The following is a 17,720-nucleotide window of genomic DNA, read 5'->3' as shown; positions in this document are numbered from 1 at the left end:
TTTAGTACTATCTTTTTTCCTATTTGGTTTCTAATGTGACAGTAGAACTCATTGTTTCAAGATGAGGAGTCAAGTAGATGCATCACTTCTTTATCTTATGCATGACATGACTGGATAAGAGAGAAATCCTAAAGGTCTCCTCATTGACTGACAAAGAAACTGATTTGAAAAAAACAAACAAGTCGAATAAAAAAAAATGGCAGAAAAACTGAACAGACATTTTTCCAAGAAAGATATACAGGTGGCCAACAGGCACATGAAAAAATGTTCAACATTGTTAATCATCAAAGAAATGCAAGTCAGAACTACAGTGAGATAGCACCTCACACCTGTGAGCATGACCATCATCAAAAAGACCTCAAATAAGGAACGCTGATGAGGACATGGAGAAAAGGGAACCCTTGTACTTTGTTGGTGGGAATGTAACTTGATGCACCCACTGTGGAACACAGTATGCAGGTTCCTCAAAAAACTAAAAATAGAGCTGTTTGATCCAGCAATTTCACTCCTGGGTACATATCAAAAAAAAAAAAAAATGAAAAGACTATTTCAAAAGATGCATGCACCCAGAATTCATAGCAGCACTATTTACAATAGTCAAAAAGAAGCAACCTAAGTGTCCGTCAACAGATGAATGGATAAAGAAGACATGGTAGATATATAAAATGGAATATTACTCAGCCATAAAAAGGATGAAATTTTCCCATTTGCAACAACATGGATAGACTTAGAGGGATTATGTTTAGTGAAATGAGTCAGACAAAGAAAGATAAATACAGTATATTATCACTTATATGTGGAATCTAAAAAACTAGTGAACAGAAAGGAAACAGACTCATAGTGAACAAACCAGTGGTTACTAATCAGGAGATGAAAGTGGGGAGGGCAAGATAGGGAGACAAGAGGTGCAAAGTACTATGTGTAAAATAAATAGGCTACAAGGATATATTGTGCAGCACAGGGAATAAGGCCAATATTTTATAATCACTATAAGTGGAGTATAGTCTATAAAAATTTTGAATCACTGTTGTACACCTGGAACTGATATATTATAAATCAGTTGTACCTCAATTAAAAAAAAATAAAGAGAAAATATCCCCCCCCCATAAAAAGAAATACCTATTTCTTTCAGAAAATACAGATACAGTTTGAACATTACTGCCCAGGGCAGTCAGATTTAGTGTGTTATTTCACAGGATAGAGTGATAATTTCTGAAGTCTGAGTGTCCTTGAAGGCTTTTTTGTTACAAATACAGTACAGGGACCAATTAAAAAAAAAATTGGTAACAGAAAATAGAAAAGGATAGTTACATCATATTAGTATTCTTGTCAGTGTTTTCAGTCTTCAACATTACCTAAAAAGTTTCTGCCAAATGGCTTTATTGTCAAGTTTATCTCCTTTTGTATCTGTAGTGGTAGCATTTTCCTTCCTTCTGTCTATTCAGAATTTCTTCTGCAAGCAGCTGCTTAATAGGAAGGCCCAAATCTCAGAGCTATGCATTGGCATCACTTTTGTTAACATCGGATCAGAAAGCCTTTCCTGAGGAAATGTAAAGCTAAAACATGAAAAGGAGATAAACAGCATTTAAAATTTTTTATTTTTGGCCTCACTGTGTGGTGTGCGGTTTCCCAACCAGGGATCCAACCCGTGCCCCTTGCAGTGGAAGTATGGAGTCCTAACCATTGGACCACCAGGGAAGGCCCTTAAATAGCATTTTGAAAGTGGAATATGGGGTATGTAATGTTCTGCCCCAAGGCCACATTTTTCCAGGAAACAGAGTATTTCTCTGATTTGCTGGCCAGAAATCGTATTCCTATATTCCTTTTGATAGCTTTAGGACCAATGCAAATTCCAGCCTAAGCTCCAGAATAAATCACAGGTAATATAGAGGGTGGATTTTTAAATGATGCTATATAATTGTATATATAAATATTTTATGACAACCTTATTGATAAGTAGTTTACATACAAAAAAAAATTCATTCTTTTAAAGTGTACAGGTCACTTGTTTTTAGTATTTTCATCACCATTATCTAATTTTTGAACATTTTCATCAACCCCCAGAGTAACTCTGTATCCACTAGCAGTCATTCCTTACTCCTCACCCTGCAAGCTCCCAGCAGCCACTGATCTTTGTCTGTCTGGACATTCATAAAAAAATGGAATCATTCAGCATGTGGCATTTGTGTCTGGCTTTTTTCACTGAGCATGTTTTCAAGCTTCATCCATGTTGTAGCATGCATCACTACTTCATTCCTTTCTTAGACCAAGTTATATTCCATTTTATGTATATATCACACTTTATTTATCCATTCATCTACAGATGGACATTTGGGTTGCTTCCACTTCCAGTATTTTTTGCTTCCAATATTCAGCTATCATGAATATTGCTGCTGTGAATATTTGTGTACACAGTTTTATGTGAACTTGTTTATAATTCTCTTGGGTATATACCTAGTGAAGAATCGCTGGGTCATATGGTAACTCTGTGTCCAACTGGTTGAAGAAACGACAGACTGCTTTCCATAGTGATTGCACCATTTTACAACTCCAGCAGCAGTGTACGGATGGCCTGAATTTCTCCACATCTTCCCTGATGTTATTTTCCGTCTTTTGATTTTAACCATGAGTATGTGGTTATGAAGTGGTATCTCATCATGGTTTTTTTGTTTCCCCAGTGGCTAATGTATATTCTTTTGCACTGTTAGGCTATTACTATTATTATTAGCATTTATACTTTTTCAGTAAAAATTTTAGAATATGTTTGGATTAGAGAAGAAGCTCAATTTTCCCTTTTACGAGACTTCTTTGTTACTCACGCAAAACACTTTACTTCTGAAGCTTCTGGTCACCAAATATGTGGGTTTCCCCCCCCCCCCAACAGGCAATTCTCAGCGATGCCAGCTGGATGTGATACAGTGTAATTCAGTTCTAACATTGTTGACCTGGAGGTAGTGTCAGGTCCCACAAGTTCAGGGCTCAGTTTCACAAGACTGCTCTCCACTTCAGATGCCAATCACAAGGAGTAGGAGGTCCCTAGGTTACCCACATATTCTGTCTGACTTGGCTACAGATCAGAACTTCCCATGACCTTCTCCCCATTGGATTCAGTTACTTGCCAGACGGGTTCACAGAACTTGGGGAAATGTGTACTTGTGTTTATCAGTTTATGAAAGCATATAAAGGATACAGGTGAACAGCCAATAAAAAGATACACACAAGAGGAGGTCTGGGAGGGTCCCGAGCACAGGAGTTGGGATGTGTCACCCTGCTGGTGTGTTTATTAACCAGAAGCTCCCTGAATCCTATACTGTAGGGATTTTTATGGAGGCTTCTTCACATAGTCATGATCAGTTATTAACTCCATTTTCAGTCCCTTTCCCCTCTCTGGAGAATTGGGGGCTGGGGTTGGGAGGGAAGGGGCTGAAAATTCCAAGCTTCTTATCATGGCTTAGTTTTCCTGATGACCATTCCTCATCCAGGTGCCCAGCCAGAGTTGCCTCATTAGAACAAGAGATGCCCTAGAGCTTGTATCACTGACAAAGTAGAAGGGCTGTAGGGACTCTGAGCCAGGAGCAGGGAACAGAGACCAAATTATACATTTTCTATTATCTCACAATTGTGTTTTCAGTAGTAGAAATCACAGATTTCCCCTTGACGGCTCAGCCATCAGTGTGACTCATATATCTCCAAATGTCAGTTTCTTTTCTGCCATTTCACTGTCTCCTACCTTTTCCAAGACTGAATTCATGGAAAAGAAATGTGAAAGGTGCTGTTTGAAACAGCTGTGGCTGAATCATCAGAGTATGAGACAGGAACCATAGCCTATTGAAATATAGCCTCCTAGTTCTCCTTTTTCAGTAGAAGATGTGGTGGGGAGTAGCTGAAATAGGTGTCTCTCCCAAATATGTATGCTTCATGTATCTTTATCTTCTGCTTTCAAATTAAAAAAAGCCACTTTCCTTCTAGGCTCTCATCTCCGTCCATCTTTCCTCTCATTTCCTTACCCCTAGTTCCCTCTCTACATCTATTGAGGACATCGGCACTTGTCAAATGGTCATTTTCTCTTTGTCCAAAGTCCTAGGAAACCACAGTATTCATGCTGGTGGTCCCCCTTACTTTTTAGCATTAATGTTCCTCACTTTCCTCAACACCTGAGCCTTTTATTCCATTTTGCTTCAGTAGCCCACTCTCTCTCCAATTGTATCATAACTTGAAGCTGCTCCTCCTCCGAAGTCTTAAATACCTGTATCCTACCTTATGAGCCTTCTTCCTCTAGATTCTACACTGCCTTGCTCCTCTGGTACTTGCATTTTGACTTACAGACCTCTGGCCCCTTCATTTCTACCAGTTCATCAATCTTCTCTTGATTCTTTCACCATTCCTACTTGCTTTCTCCCAATCCTGAACTATCCTCTCAGTTGTTCTCTTTGCCCCAGCATTTGGACTATGAAGTATTTCCAGAGAAAAATGAAACTGTACTGATCCAGGAATAACCAAGACATTCTTGGAGAGCCATAAGGAGCTGGGGGCCTGCTCCATCAGATTATCAAGAGTTGTTATAAGCTATAATTAAGATATAGTGAGTGGTGTTGCTATACAGATAGACAAATTGACAAATGGAACTTACCCTCCCAGTAACAGACTCATCCATGTTTGGGATTTGTCACACAAGAGAAGTAGCTTTGCAAATCCCTTTGAAAAGAAGAGACTATGCAATAAATGGTACTAGTGCTTCTGGTTATCCATGCAGACAGAAATACAGTTGGATACCTGCCTTACGCCATGCATAGAAATCACAGAAATAGAAGGAAAATTATGGTTACCAAAGGGGAAAGGGTAAGGGGAGGGATAAATTAGGAGTATGGGATTAACAGATACAAACTACTAAACACAAAATAGATAAGCAACAAGGATTTACTGTATACCACATATTCAGTATCTTGTAATAACCTGTAACAGAAAAGAATCTGAAATATATACAACTGAGTCACTTTGCTATATACCTGAAACTAGCATAATATTGTAAATCAACTATATTTCAATTGAAAAAAATCAAACTAAATGTGTAATACCTCTAAGGGAAAAATAAGCAGATGTCTATATCTCAGTATAGGGAAGAGTTTATTTTAAAAAATACAGAAGTCAATAACCATAAATGAAAAGATTGATACATTCAGCTATATTAAAATTAAGAGCATCTAGGAGATCAGACCAGTTAATCCTAAAGGAAATCAACCCTGAATAGTCATTGGAAGGATTGATGCTGAAGCTGAAGATCCAATATTTTGGCCAGCTGTTGCAAAGAACTGACTTATTTGAAAAGACCATGATGCTGGGAAAGAGTGAAGGCAAAGGAAAAGGGGGTGGTAGAGGATGAGATGGTTAGATAGCATCACTGACTCAATGGACATTAATTTGAGCAAACTCTGGAAGATAGTGGAGGACAGAGGAGCCTGGCGTGCCACAGTCCATGGGGTCACAAAGAGTTGGACATAAATTTAGCGACTGAACAGCAACAATAATTCATGGATACTATAAATAAAGTGAAAAGACACAGTACTTGCTAATTTATAATTTGAAGGATTAAATCAATTATATAAAAAACTACACACATTTAAGAAGAGGACACAGCCCATTAAAAAAATGGGCAAAAGATATGAACAAGCATTTCACAAGAAGAAAAAAATGGATAGCAGATGAATAGGATAAGTTGGTCAACTGCGTTAGTAATTTGAAGAGAAATACAGTTTAAACCCACACGGGACTATCTTAAGTTTGTTGACACTGAGGATTCTGTGGCTGTAAGCTAGAGCTTAAAATTCATTTATTCATTTAGTTAGTAATTTGCTCTGTGCTAGGCATTGTTTTAGACACTTTGGCCATATCAGTGAATAAAATAAACAAACATCCATGCCTTGTAGAGGATGTTTGCATGTGGAGGGTTGAGGGATAGGATCAGACAATAAGCAATTGCATTAAAATGGAAAGTAGTACTAAAAATAGAGTAATAAATATGGCAACCCTGAAGAATAATGTTATAAACATCAGTAGTAACTAGGACTTAGGCAAATATGAAATGTTAATACCTGTGTGCTAGAACAAATGAAAATTTAAGTGTAATTTCATGTATGCATATCAAAGTTAAAAGTGAAGCCAGAAAATATCAAAAATATCTGAAAATAGCATTTTATTTGTCTGTTGTCTTTATGCATCACTTTCACACAATTCATAGAATAAATAAAAAATCTGGAGGAGATGCTTAAGCTTTTTTTTTTTTCAGAAATATTCATTAATTAAACAAATAATTGAGCACAATCTTTTTGCTGACCACTTTATGTCCTGGGTTTCACAGTAGTGAACAAAACATTCAAAATCCTGGGCAGTTTAGAGTCACTTCTAGGGGAAAAAACAGGTACAAATTACATTATTGCCAAGAAACTTCTAAAACAAGCAAAAAGTTAATGAAAAATATTCAAGGCTACAATATATTAACTGTAAATAGTGAAGATAAGGTACTAGGATTTCTTAAGACTCAAAAGGCCGAATCACCAAGTTTGATTTTTTTAAAATTCTGTTTATTTTTAATTGATTTATGGTTGCTTTACAATAGATTTTTTAAAATATATAATCACTGCTAGTTTTCTTAGCACAGAGAAAACTGGAGAAGGAAATTGATAGTGTATATTGAGTACATTCAAAAGTTACATCCAAATGTTAAAATAGAACATTAAGAACTGTGTTCCTGAGCCAGTGTAAGAAAAATGAATCATTAGTTTATTCATTACTACTCCCCATTTTTTTTTAATTTTTGAAAATTTATTTTAATTGGAGGCTAATTACAATATTGTGGTGGTTTTTGCCATATGGTCACATGAATCAGCCATGGACTACCCCCCAATTTTATCTTCATTAGCTCACTGACTTGGAGTTTGATGGAGCACCAAAAGTAGCTTTTAGTGAGATCCATAAATTTGGAGTCCTTTTTTATTTAAAATGGTTAAAACTAACAGATCATCAAATGCTTGTTGCCATTTGTCATTTCCAAAAACCTTAGAAGAATATTAAGTTGGAAGAAAAATTGTCATTCTGCAACATGGCCAATAATGTTATTTTTATTTAAAATTATATTTTATTTTTTAATAAGCTTCTTTTTGTTTTCAGCATTGATGCCGATGGGACAATGACAGTGGACTGGAATGAATGGCGAGACTACTTCTTATTTAACCCCGTTACAGATATTGAGGAAATCATCCGTTTCTGGAAACATTCTACTGTGAGTCCACTTTATGTATTAATTGTCACTTATTTGGAGCTGTAAACCATTGGTATAGTTATTATCCAGGAGTACTCTGCAACACTTGTGGGTCAGGTGCCTAAGTCTCTGTAGCTAGCTCATTGACTTATAAGAATTCTACATACCCTGTTAGGTGTGGGGACTTCCCTGGTGGCTCAGACGGTAAATCATCTGCCTATGTGGGAGATGTGGGAGACCTGGGTTCAATCCCTGGGTCGGAAAGATCCCCTGGAAAAGGAAATGGCAACCCACTCCAGTGCTCTTGCCTGAAAAATCCCGTGGACGGAGGAGCCTGGTAGGCTACAGTCCATGGGGTCTCAAAGAGTCAGACATGACTGAATATCTTAAAAAAAAAAAAAACCAACCCAAGACTTCATAAAGATTGCAGATGTAGTTCCTATGTTTGCCATTCACAAAACTTGGAAGAGCTACTGCCTTCCAGAAATCTTGTGAAGACAAGCTGCTCAGCTTTTATAGCCATTTAAGGATTCTGCCTTCAGTTCAGTTCAGTTCAGTTGCTCAGTTGTGTCTGACTCTTTGTAACCCCATGAATTGCAGCACTCCAGGCCTCCCTGTCTATCACCAACTCCTGGAGTTTACGCAAACTCTTGTCCATCGAGTTGGTAGTACCACCCAGCCATCTCATCCTCTGTCGTCCCCTTCTCCTCCTGCCCCTAATCCCTCCCAGCATCAGAGTCTTTTCCAACGAGTCAACTCTTCACATGAGGTGGCCAAAGTATTGGAGTTTCAGCTTCAACATTAGTCCTTCCAATGAACACCCAGGACTAATCTCCTTTAGGATGGACTGGTTGGATCTCCTTGCAGTCCAAGGGACTCTCAAGAGTCTTCTCCAACACCACAGTTCAAAAGCATCAATTCTTTGGTGCTTAGCTTTCTTCACAGTCCAACTCTCACATCCGTACATGACCACTGGAAAAACCATAGCCTTGAGTAGACAGACCTTTGTTGGCAAAGTAATGTCTCTGCTTTTTAATATGCTGTCTAGGTTGGTCATAACTTTCCTTCCAAGGAGTAAGCATCTTTTAATTTCATGGCTACAATCACCATCTGCAGTGACTTTGGAGCCCAAAAAATAAAGTCTGACATTGTTTCCCCTGTTTCTCCATCTATTTCCCATGAAATGATGGGACCAGATGCCATGATCTTAGTTTTCTGAATGTTGAGCTTTAAGCCAACTTTTTCACTCTCCTCTTTCACTTTCATCAAGAAGCTCTTTAGTTCCTCTTCACTTTCTGCCATAAGGGTGGTGTCATCTGCAAATCTGAGATTATTGATATTTCTCCCAGCAATCTTGATTCCAGCTTGTGCTTCTTCCAGCCCAGCATTTCTCATGTTGTACTCTGCATAGAAGTTAAATAAGCAGGGTGACAATATACAGCCTTGATGTACTCCTTTTCCTATTTGGAACCAGTCTGTTGTTCCATGTCCAGTTCTAACTGTTGCTTCCTGACCTGCATATAGATTTCTCAAGAGTCAGCATAGGTTATATATACATATATATACAGCATATAGAAACTGTATAGGTTTCTATACAGTCAGCAAAAACAAGACCGGGAGCTGACTGTGGCTCAGATCATGAACTCCTTATTGCCAAATTCAGACTTAAACTGAAGAAAGTAGGGAAAACCACTAGACCATTCAGGTATGACCTAAATCAAATCCCTTACGATTATACAGTGGAAATGAGAAATAGATTTAAGGGACTAGATCTGATAGAGTGCCTGATGAACTATGGACAGAGGTTCGTGACGTTGTACAGGAGACAGGGATCAAGACCATCCCCATGGAAAAGAAATGCAATAAAGCAAAACGGCTGTCTGAAGAGGCCTTACAAATAGCTGTGAAAAGAAGGGAAGCGAAAAGCAAAGGAGAAAAGGAAAGATATAAGCATCTGAATGCAGAGTTCCAAAAAATAGCAAGGAGAGATAAGAAAGCCTTCCTCAGTGATCAATGCAAAGAAATAGAGGAAAACAATAGAATGGGAAAGACTAGAGATCTCTTCAAGAAAATTAGAGATACCAAGGGAACATTTCATGCAAAGATGGGCTCGATAAAGGACAGAAATGGTATGGACCTAACAGAAGCAGAAGATATTAAGAAGAGGTGGCAAGAATACACAGAAGAACTGTACAAAAAAGATCTCCATGACCCAGATAATCACGATGGTGTGATCACTCACCTAGAGCCAGACATCCTGGAATGTAAAGTCAAGTGGGCCTTAAGAAGCATCACTATGAACAAAGCTAGTGGAGGTGATGGAATTCCAGTTGAGCTATTCCAAATCCTGAAAGATGATGCTGTGAAAGTGCTGCACTCAGTATGCCAGCAAATTTGGAAAACTCAGCAGTGGCCACAGGACTGGAAAAGGTCAGTTTTCATTCCAATCACAAAGAAAGGCAATGCCAAAAATGCTCAAACTACCGCACAACTGTACTCATCTCACACGCTAGTAAAGTAATGCTTAAAATTCTCCAAGCCAGGCTTTAGCAATATGTGAACCGTGAACTTCCAGATGTTCAAGCTAGTTTTAGAAAAGACAGAGGAACCAGAGATCAAATTGCCAACATCCGCTGGATCATCAAAAAAGCAAGAGAGTTCCAGAAAAACATCTCTTTCTGCTTTATTGAGTATGCCAAAGCCTTTGACTCTGTGGATTCTGCCTTAGGGAAGGGTGAAGTTTACAGGCTGTTACTTCGTACAGATAATATATCACTGAGATAATATAGCTCAGTACCTCATGCTTGATATGGCCAAAGATCCCTTCTGAAACTTGCTTATTCAGATTTATCTCTGGAATAAGGCATCTGTCATAATAATCATGGAAGGTTAAATAAAAGTTTGGCTCATCTGCTCAGCACTGCACACCTATCTCTCTGTATTCCTCAAAACTTTCAAATTTTAATTAAATTACATTAATATCCTGCTGAAATATCTTGACATAAATAAAAATTCATTTCAGTGTGCAATCTGTTCCTGGAAACAATGGAAACTCTTTGAGAGAACTTTAATTTTTCTAATAGGCTTGACTTCTATACTTATTCCTGGATTTCAGTACATTTTATATGTACTAAATGAAGCCTAGCATTCACACTGCCCCTAGTAACAATGCCTAACCTTACCTAGAAAATTGTAAAATTAATAGTGACAAATGCTGGCAGAGGATGAGATGGTTAGATAGCATCACTGACTCAGTGGACATGATTTTGAGCAAACTCCAGGAGACAGTGAAGGACACCGGAACCTGGTGTGCTGCAATCCATGGGGTTGCAGAGTCAGACATGACTTAGCAACTGAACAACAGAAAATGATGCCTTTTCAACTATGAGTATAAAATAATACTATATTAGTAGTTCAGTTGCCTTGATAAAATGTATGCTTATGTGAAATCATATTTATGTAATCAAATTATTATTTTATCTTTGGAGATAGTTAATAGTTGAGGCTATAATCATGTATCCATTTTTTTTGATAGTAAAAATGAAGTAGAGGGTTTCTATTGTAGCATAGCTTCTAACCCTGACATTCTTACCTATAAAATCCTTTACACTAGAACCATTTAGATAATAAAGCTGTAAAAATATTATTATACAGTTTTGTTTCTGTCAAGTTATATTTGTAATCCATTGTAATGTTTAGAATAGATTGAAAGGTAGATAATTTTAAACAGTACTTACCTGTTAGCTAAATTTTTAAATGGCAAGTTAGATTTATAAAAATATTTATAGACAGGAAATAAGTTTAGGACATTCACATTACAATTTTAATTTAATTTTCATTTATATATTTAGAGCACATATCATGATATAAAATATAATGTAGATATAATTTTGAGATAAAAGGAGTATCTTTGAAGAACTGACAAAATAATTCTTTCTATAGCTAGTAAGATTCTCTACATCTGATAAAACACTGCTCTTTCATGCTAACTGAGACCTGGAAAAGTTATCCTGAATCTGTTAAGAAAATTTGTAATTGTTGGTATTGTAAATTTGTAATTACTGTTAATTTTCATCTCTTGTGGACTGATACTGTACTTTATTTAGTGTAAATAGGCAATTTATAATCCTAAATGCTCAGATTGGTTCAGTATAATACTTTCTAAGGATTGAAACTGATCTTTATAAAATAACACGTAATTCTTCTCTCAAAGAAACAAACCTTCTGGAATGATCTATCTTTAATTGAAGGAGCCTGGGGATTTTTCTTCCATTTTAACAGGGTATTGACATAGGAGATAGTTTAACTATTCCAGATGAATTCACAGAAGATGAAAAAAAGTCGGGACAGTGGTGGAGGCAGCTTTTGGCAGGAGGTGTTGCCGGGGCCGTCTCTCGGACAAGCACAGCCCCTCTGGATCGTCTGAAAGTCATGATGCAGGTGAGCTTTAGGACCTTGTGTCTAAGTGCATCCAAAATATTCTGAAATAGTGAGAAATGTGGTACTTTGAAAAAAGATAAAAGATATCTCAGTAATAATCATACCTTTAAAAAGGAGTCTCTCATTTTTATTGCTATTAATCCTAAATTCAGTCCATGTAAGTATTTACTTTAAATTGTTGGTACATATGTATGTGGTCAGTCACTCAGTCGTGTCTGACTCTTTGTGACCCTATGGACTATAGCCTGCAAGGTTCCTCTGTCCGTGGGCTTTTCCAGGTAAGAATACTGGAATGGGTTGCCATTTTCTTCTCCAGGAAGGTGTGATGAACTTTTAATCTTGGCATCCTGTGCCTATTCAAATGTTTAATTAGAAAGGAAAATCTCTGGCCATTGTTGTAGTACTCTCCTTAAACTACTTATATTTTCCTTCTACTTTATGTACTTTCTTAAAAGAGGGTTTTTTTCTGAAATCTAGACTGTTGGAACAAGGATGTAATTTAAAAAGTTATTCTAAATCTGAGGTTAGCAGAAGGGACCTGGTTTTATAGATTGACTTTGCTATTTACTAGCAGTGTAACCCTGGCTGGTTGGTGCTCATTATGGTAACCCATTTAATCTAATAATGCAGCCAGGGGATTTTATCCTCATATTATCTGGCTCAGAGAGTTGAATAACTTTTCCCTCACAACAAATTTGACAAGGAATGGAGTGTTTTTGACTATATTTCTCATACTGCCTGAAACCCCTGAGGCTTCATTTTCTTTCATTCTAGAATGGGAGCAAGACTATCTAGCAAGAGTGGTAAAAACATTAAACAATGTAAGTTATGGGAAAATGCCTGGTAGGCTGGAATACCCCCCTAGAATATAGTAGTTGCTTTAAGAAGGTTTTTTAAAAATTGTATTATTGTTCCTGTGGTCAGTACTTTTGTATTTGTCCTTAGATTTCTGTACAGAATGATTTCTGACAATATTTTCAACGAGAATTCATCTAGAATATATCTACATCTCAAAATATATTTAGGGGTAATGATACTACTTTAAAGAGAAAGGAGAGAGCATGTATTTTTGTTTTTAGGAATGGTAGTAAATTGGCTGAGAAATTTTGAATAAGCTTTCATCTTTCCTTTGTCATATTTTACTGTGCAGTTTATTTAAAATAAAATGGATATATTTTGACTTTATTTCCTACAAGTTCAGAAAGTTTCTCAAAGTACCTTTGGATTCAGTAATTCACAGAACTCACTTTAAGCTTTTATACTTATGGTTATGGTTTATTATAGCTAAAGATACAGATTACAATCAGCCAAGGAGCAAAGAACATAGGGCTGAGTCCATGGAAGAGTCAAATGCAGAATTTCTGTTGTTTTCTCCCCGAAGAGTCACAGTGTGTTATTTCTTGGCATCAGCCTGTGACAACATGCACAGAGTTGCACACTGGTCAAGGAAGCTCACCTAAGTCTTTGATGTTGAGGGTTTTTATTGTGACTACATCACATACTGCCCTCTTGGCTAACGTTTAATCTTCAGCCCCTCCGATCTTTTTTTTTTTTTTTTTTAATGTAGTAGTGACTCATTTTGTGTAAGCTGAAACAATCAGAAGAATAGCTGACTTTTGACAGAGAAGGAGATATACTGTATGACTTCCCTTAAATGTGGAATCTAAAAAGAAATTATACAATGAGCTTGCTTACAAAACAAGAAGAGATTCACAGGCTTAGAGAACAAACTTATGGTTGCCAGAGGGAAGGGATAGTTAGGGAGCTTGGGATGGACGTGTGGCGCACTGCTATATTTAAAATGGAAAGCCAATGAGGACCTACTGCTCCTGGTAGCACATGGAACTGCTCGATGTTATGTAGAAGCCTGGATGGGAGGGGAATTTGGAGGAGAATGGATACATGTGAATGTATGGCTGATTCCTTCTGCTGTTCACCTGAGAGTATCACAACATTGCTAATTGGCTATATCCCAATGCAAAATAAAAACAAAAAAGGATAGCTGACTTCTTTATTTGGGGTTTATTATATGTAATCAGTTTTAGATAGAGGCAAGCATAGGGTCTAGTTTATTTAAACAACTATGACATTGGTAGTACGAGTCAGGTAATTTATTGATAGTCTCGGGGTCAAGAGTTCACACATGATACCTCAAGATAAGCCATGGAATGTACAGGTTTTGTTTTTGGTGTCAGGCTATGTATATCCTAGTCTCTATGGTTCTGATAAACATAATATCCAAATTGTTTTCAGTCCTATTTATATTTCATGTCTGTCTTATTTCTCAGAGGGGAGGAATAATATATTGCCTTCACTATATTTTTCTAATTTTTCTTACATTGAACTTGCTCATATGCCAAAGGGTGTTTCATAGCCTAATAAGTATTAAGTTGGTTCATTTTATCTTATGAGTGTTGTTCATGATTTTAATTTCGATCATGTCTTCTCTGCTTTCCCAAAATGAGAATATCAATTTTTCTTAGAGTCAGGCTTCTACAATGGTGGTAATAGTTCTTCCCATTATATATTTTCTCAACCTTCTATATTTTCAAATACATCTTTTTGTAGTAATAAATAGTATTGAAGGAAAGAGAGTGGTTGTATTGCTGCTTTAGAAATAGTAATGATAGTATCTCAACAGTATTTTATATCATTTTGCTTTATTTTTAGGTCCATGGATCAAAATCAGCGAAAATGAACATATATGGCGGCTTTCAACAGATGGTGAAAGAAGGAGGTATCCGCTCGCTTTGGAGAGGAAATGGTACAAATGTCATTAAAATTGCTCCTGAGACAGCTGTTAAGTTCTGGGCGTATGAACAGGTAATAGTTATCATCTATGGAATTTGTTAACAAGGAGGAGTCAAACTGATTCAATAACAATTAAAATACCTAAAATATTAGATTATTATTTTAATACCTGATAATTTTCCACATATACTCTATGAAGAATTTCTGTAACAGGAGATTAGATTAATTTAGAGATTCCACACTACATTCTGGGATTCTGAATTTCATATTACTTATATCAGAAAGGTTTTTGTGTTTTCTAAGTAGCTCTTAAAGGAAATGCAAGATTTTAGCTTACTCATTTTGAATTCAGAATAGAAGTTGCACATGAACATAAGTTTTTATGAAAGTGTCCCCATCCAGAATCTGGAAGGAAAACTTTTAAGTTCAGATCCTTTGTGTAATCTGACATTGCTATAAAACTGAGTTGAATTTAGAATGAAAGCTCCATCAGTTGGGGGCTTGGCTGTTTCTCCATGCACTCTAGCACATGGACAGAGCCTGGCATGTGATAAGTCTTCAATAAGTGTTGAATGAGTGAGTGAATGAGTAAATGAATGAATGTGATTTACTTCTGAATTAACCTTTCTGTTAATTTGATGTTAAAAGGAAATACACTAGTGGATTTTTAGAATTGGCTTCTCTATATGGTCCGTAGCAGAGTTGTCTAGTTAAGCATGCACAAAATTATTCTTTCCATGATTTCTTTTGTCATTGTTAACCATAGATAATAAGAACCTTGAAATTTAACTCCACCTTATATGTTGTATTATTTCAAATAGATTTTTGATTATTTTTGAGAGTGTTTAGTTTTTTGTTTTTTTTTTTTTAGTGTTTAGTTCTTGAGCAACAGAATACTCTTGAGAAGGTTACAAAGTCTAGAGGAGTCTTTTCTTGGCTTAAAAAATAGAGAAGCAAAGAAAAAAATAAAAAAATCTAGCCTCTATGACTTAAATTATAGCCTGTGATCGGGAAGGATATTTTCCCTCTATGAAATCATGAGTTAGGGCTTACATTTTAGATACCTGTAGATTATTCTGACCACATACTGGATTTTATGATAGGAAAGCCAGAGCCTAAAACAAATATTGAAGTATATTAATAAAACCATTATTCCATAGGCAGGAAGTCAGTATTTGTGGAAGTTTGTATTAGTGTAAACAGATATGTGTGTTACACTTTATGCTACGTGGCTAATTTTCACCTTGGACACCACCAACAGGCATCCTCTGCTTCCATCCAGCCAGACTCCTTTCTGGGTGCTCTTCACAGTATTCTAATTTCTGCATGGTGACTTTTCTTAGAGATCAGGAGACAGCTCTCTGCACAAGGTGGTGCAGTGTCCTTGTGGTGGTCTCTGGGGCCTGTTTCACCTGTTTATTTTCTCTCCCTGGTGTAGGTCTGTTTATCCCTCAGGGCTCTGTTAAGTCCAGCTTCCTATTAGAAGCATTTCCTAAGCATCCCAACCAAAACTGATGCCTCAGCTGCCTGACTTCCTTAGAATACTTATTATGGAATATTCAGTTTTCCTTTGGATAATAGACAACCCATTTTTTTCCCCAGTGAATTGTAAACTACTTTGGGATAACTATTATGCCATACATATTCTCAAATTTCCTAGAGTACCTAGCTAGCTCCCTTCTGGATTCAAATAGGTTTTGTTTCATTGAAAAACTAACAGTTTAGAAAAATGGAGAAAAGGATAGTGTCAGCCTGGTATGTACATGTCTTAAACACATCAACAGAGGATAAAGTGGTGGTCCATTTTGGTTCTCACTGGTGTAACAGTGCGGTTTTATCAGGATCAGGGAGGCAGGATCAGGGAGGCAGTATATCAGCTGCCATCTGTATTCTAACTGCCTTCCCTTCTAGCATTTTTCTGTTCCTCTTGGTACCTACACATCCACCTGTGCACTGCATATCTGTGCATCTCCGCCTAGATATCCCAGGGGTACTTCACAGTCATCCCTCCACCACCCCCACTCTAGTCACACAGACACACACACACAGACACACACACACACATCCCATTCCTCTTTCTCTAGGTCTTACGGTGGTAAACATGATTCAGCACTTTTCTGGAGAGTTATTTCCTCCAGGAAACCTTCCCTTTGTTTTCCTCTGTTAGCACTTTCATCAGAATTCAGTATTGAATTCAGGACTGTGAGCTTCCTTAGGCAGTATTTGTTTTCAGTGTATGTTCCCAGTTCCGGAAAATCCCTGTTGAATGAATGAAAACAAAGAACTGCCAGAGCTGGGTTTGGATCCCAAGGTTGCCCTCAGTCTTAAGTTCATTAAGATGAAAGGAAAGATGGGTATTTTGAACAGAAGTGGCAGCCCGTAGACAGAAATGTAGACACGGGAGAGCATCATTCACTGAGGAAGCTGAAGTTTCACTGGGCTCAAATGTCATGGAGTGTATGTCCAGGAAGATGATGATGAAAACAGGCTGGACAGAGAGGCAGGAGCCAGATGTGATGGGAGTCTGGATTTTATCCGTGGGGAGGACATTATTGAAGTGTCCTATGTAGGGAAGTGGAATGAGTGTATTTGCATTTAAGATCAACCTGGAAAGTAGAAGTGTTGGAAGAGAGTGAGGCTCTATTGGAGGCAGGAAGACTATTTAAGGAAATAATTCAGGGATTCAGGTAGGAAATGATGAGTATCAGTATAAGGCAGTGGCTGCAGTGATTGGTGAAAAACTGATGTGAACTGAAAAATATTTGGGGAAATAGAAACAACAGAACTCACTGAGTGGATGTGGAGGTGAAAAAGAAGAATCAAGAATGATTTCTGATTTCTAACTTGAGCAACCAAATACACAGAAAAGACAAAAAGAAGAATCAATCTTGAGATCAAATGACAGGTTGCATTTTGCACAGGCTGGGCTTGAGCTCTTTCTATAACATGTAGAAGGAGTAGACAATAGGACCTTTGATCTCTGATAGGTTGTTATTGAGGTGAAGGCTTTGGAATGCATCACTCAAGAGGACTTACAGAATGTGAAGAGTTCTGGGGATAGGCCCAGGGAGAAGTAGAAGGAGAAACCTGCAAAGGAGACTGAGAAGGAGCAGCCAGGGGGACAGAAAGGAATTCATAGAAAGTGATGGCCTAGGAGTCAGAGGAAGAAGAGACTTTCATGAAGGGTAGGAAATATGATAAAAAGTTTTATCTTTTAGGATTTATCACCTCAGGGATAGGAAAACTTGGTATAAATGTTTCAGAGAAGTAGTGA

The 17,720-nt window shown here is 37.3% G+C and overlaps 1 protein-coding gene across 2 annotated transcripts in view; it reads left to right on the top strand.

Moving 5' to 3' along the window:
• The window catches only part of SLC25A24 (solute carrier family 25 member 24), a 59,289-nt gene that overhangs the window by 17,406 nt on the left and 24,163 nt on the right, over window positions 1-17,720 (top strand). For both annotated transcript variants that reach the window (XM_086391514.1, XM_086391515.1), the window contains exons 4-6: window positions 7,165-7,276; window positions 11,537-11,695; window positions 14,366-14,518. In XM_086391514.1, the coding sequence (XP_086247640.1) occupies window positions 7,165-7,276; window positions 11,537-11,695; window positions 14,366-14,518 (424 nt within the window). The remainder of the gene's footprint in view (window positions 1-7,164; window positions 7,277-11,536; window positions 11,696-14,365; window positions 14,519-17,720) is intronic.

This window comes from Bos grunniens, chromosome 3, assembly GCF_055505025.1.
Source record: "Bos grunniens cultivar Pamir isolate PY7600 chromosome 3, Bosgru_T2T1.0, whole genome shotgun sequence".
Lineage (NCBI taxonomy): Eukaryota > Metazoa > Chordata > Mammalia > Artiodactyla > Bovidae > Bos > Bos grunniens.
This window is presented reverse-complemented; position numbering and strand designations above follow the sequence as displayed.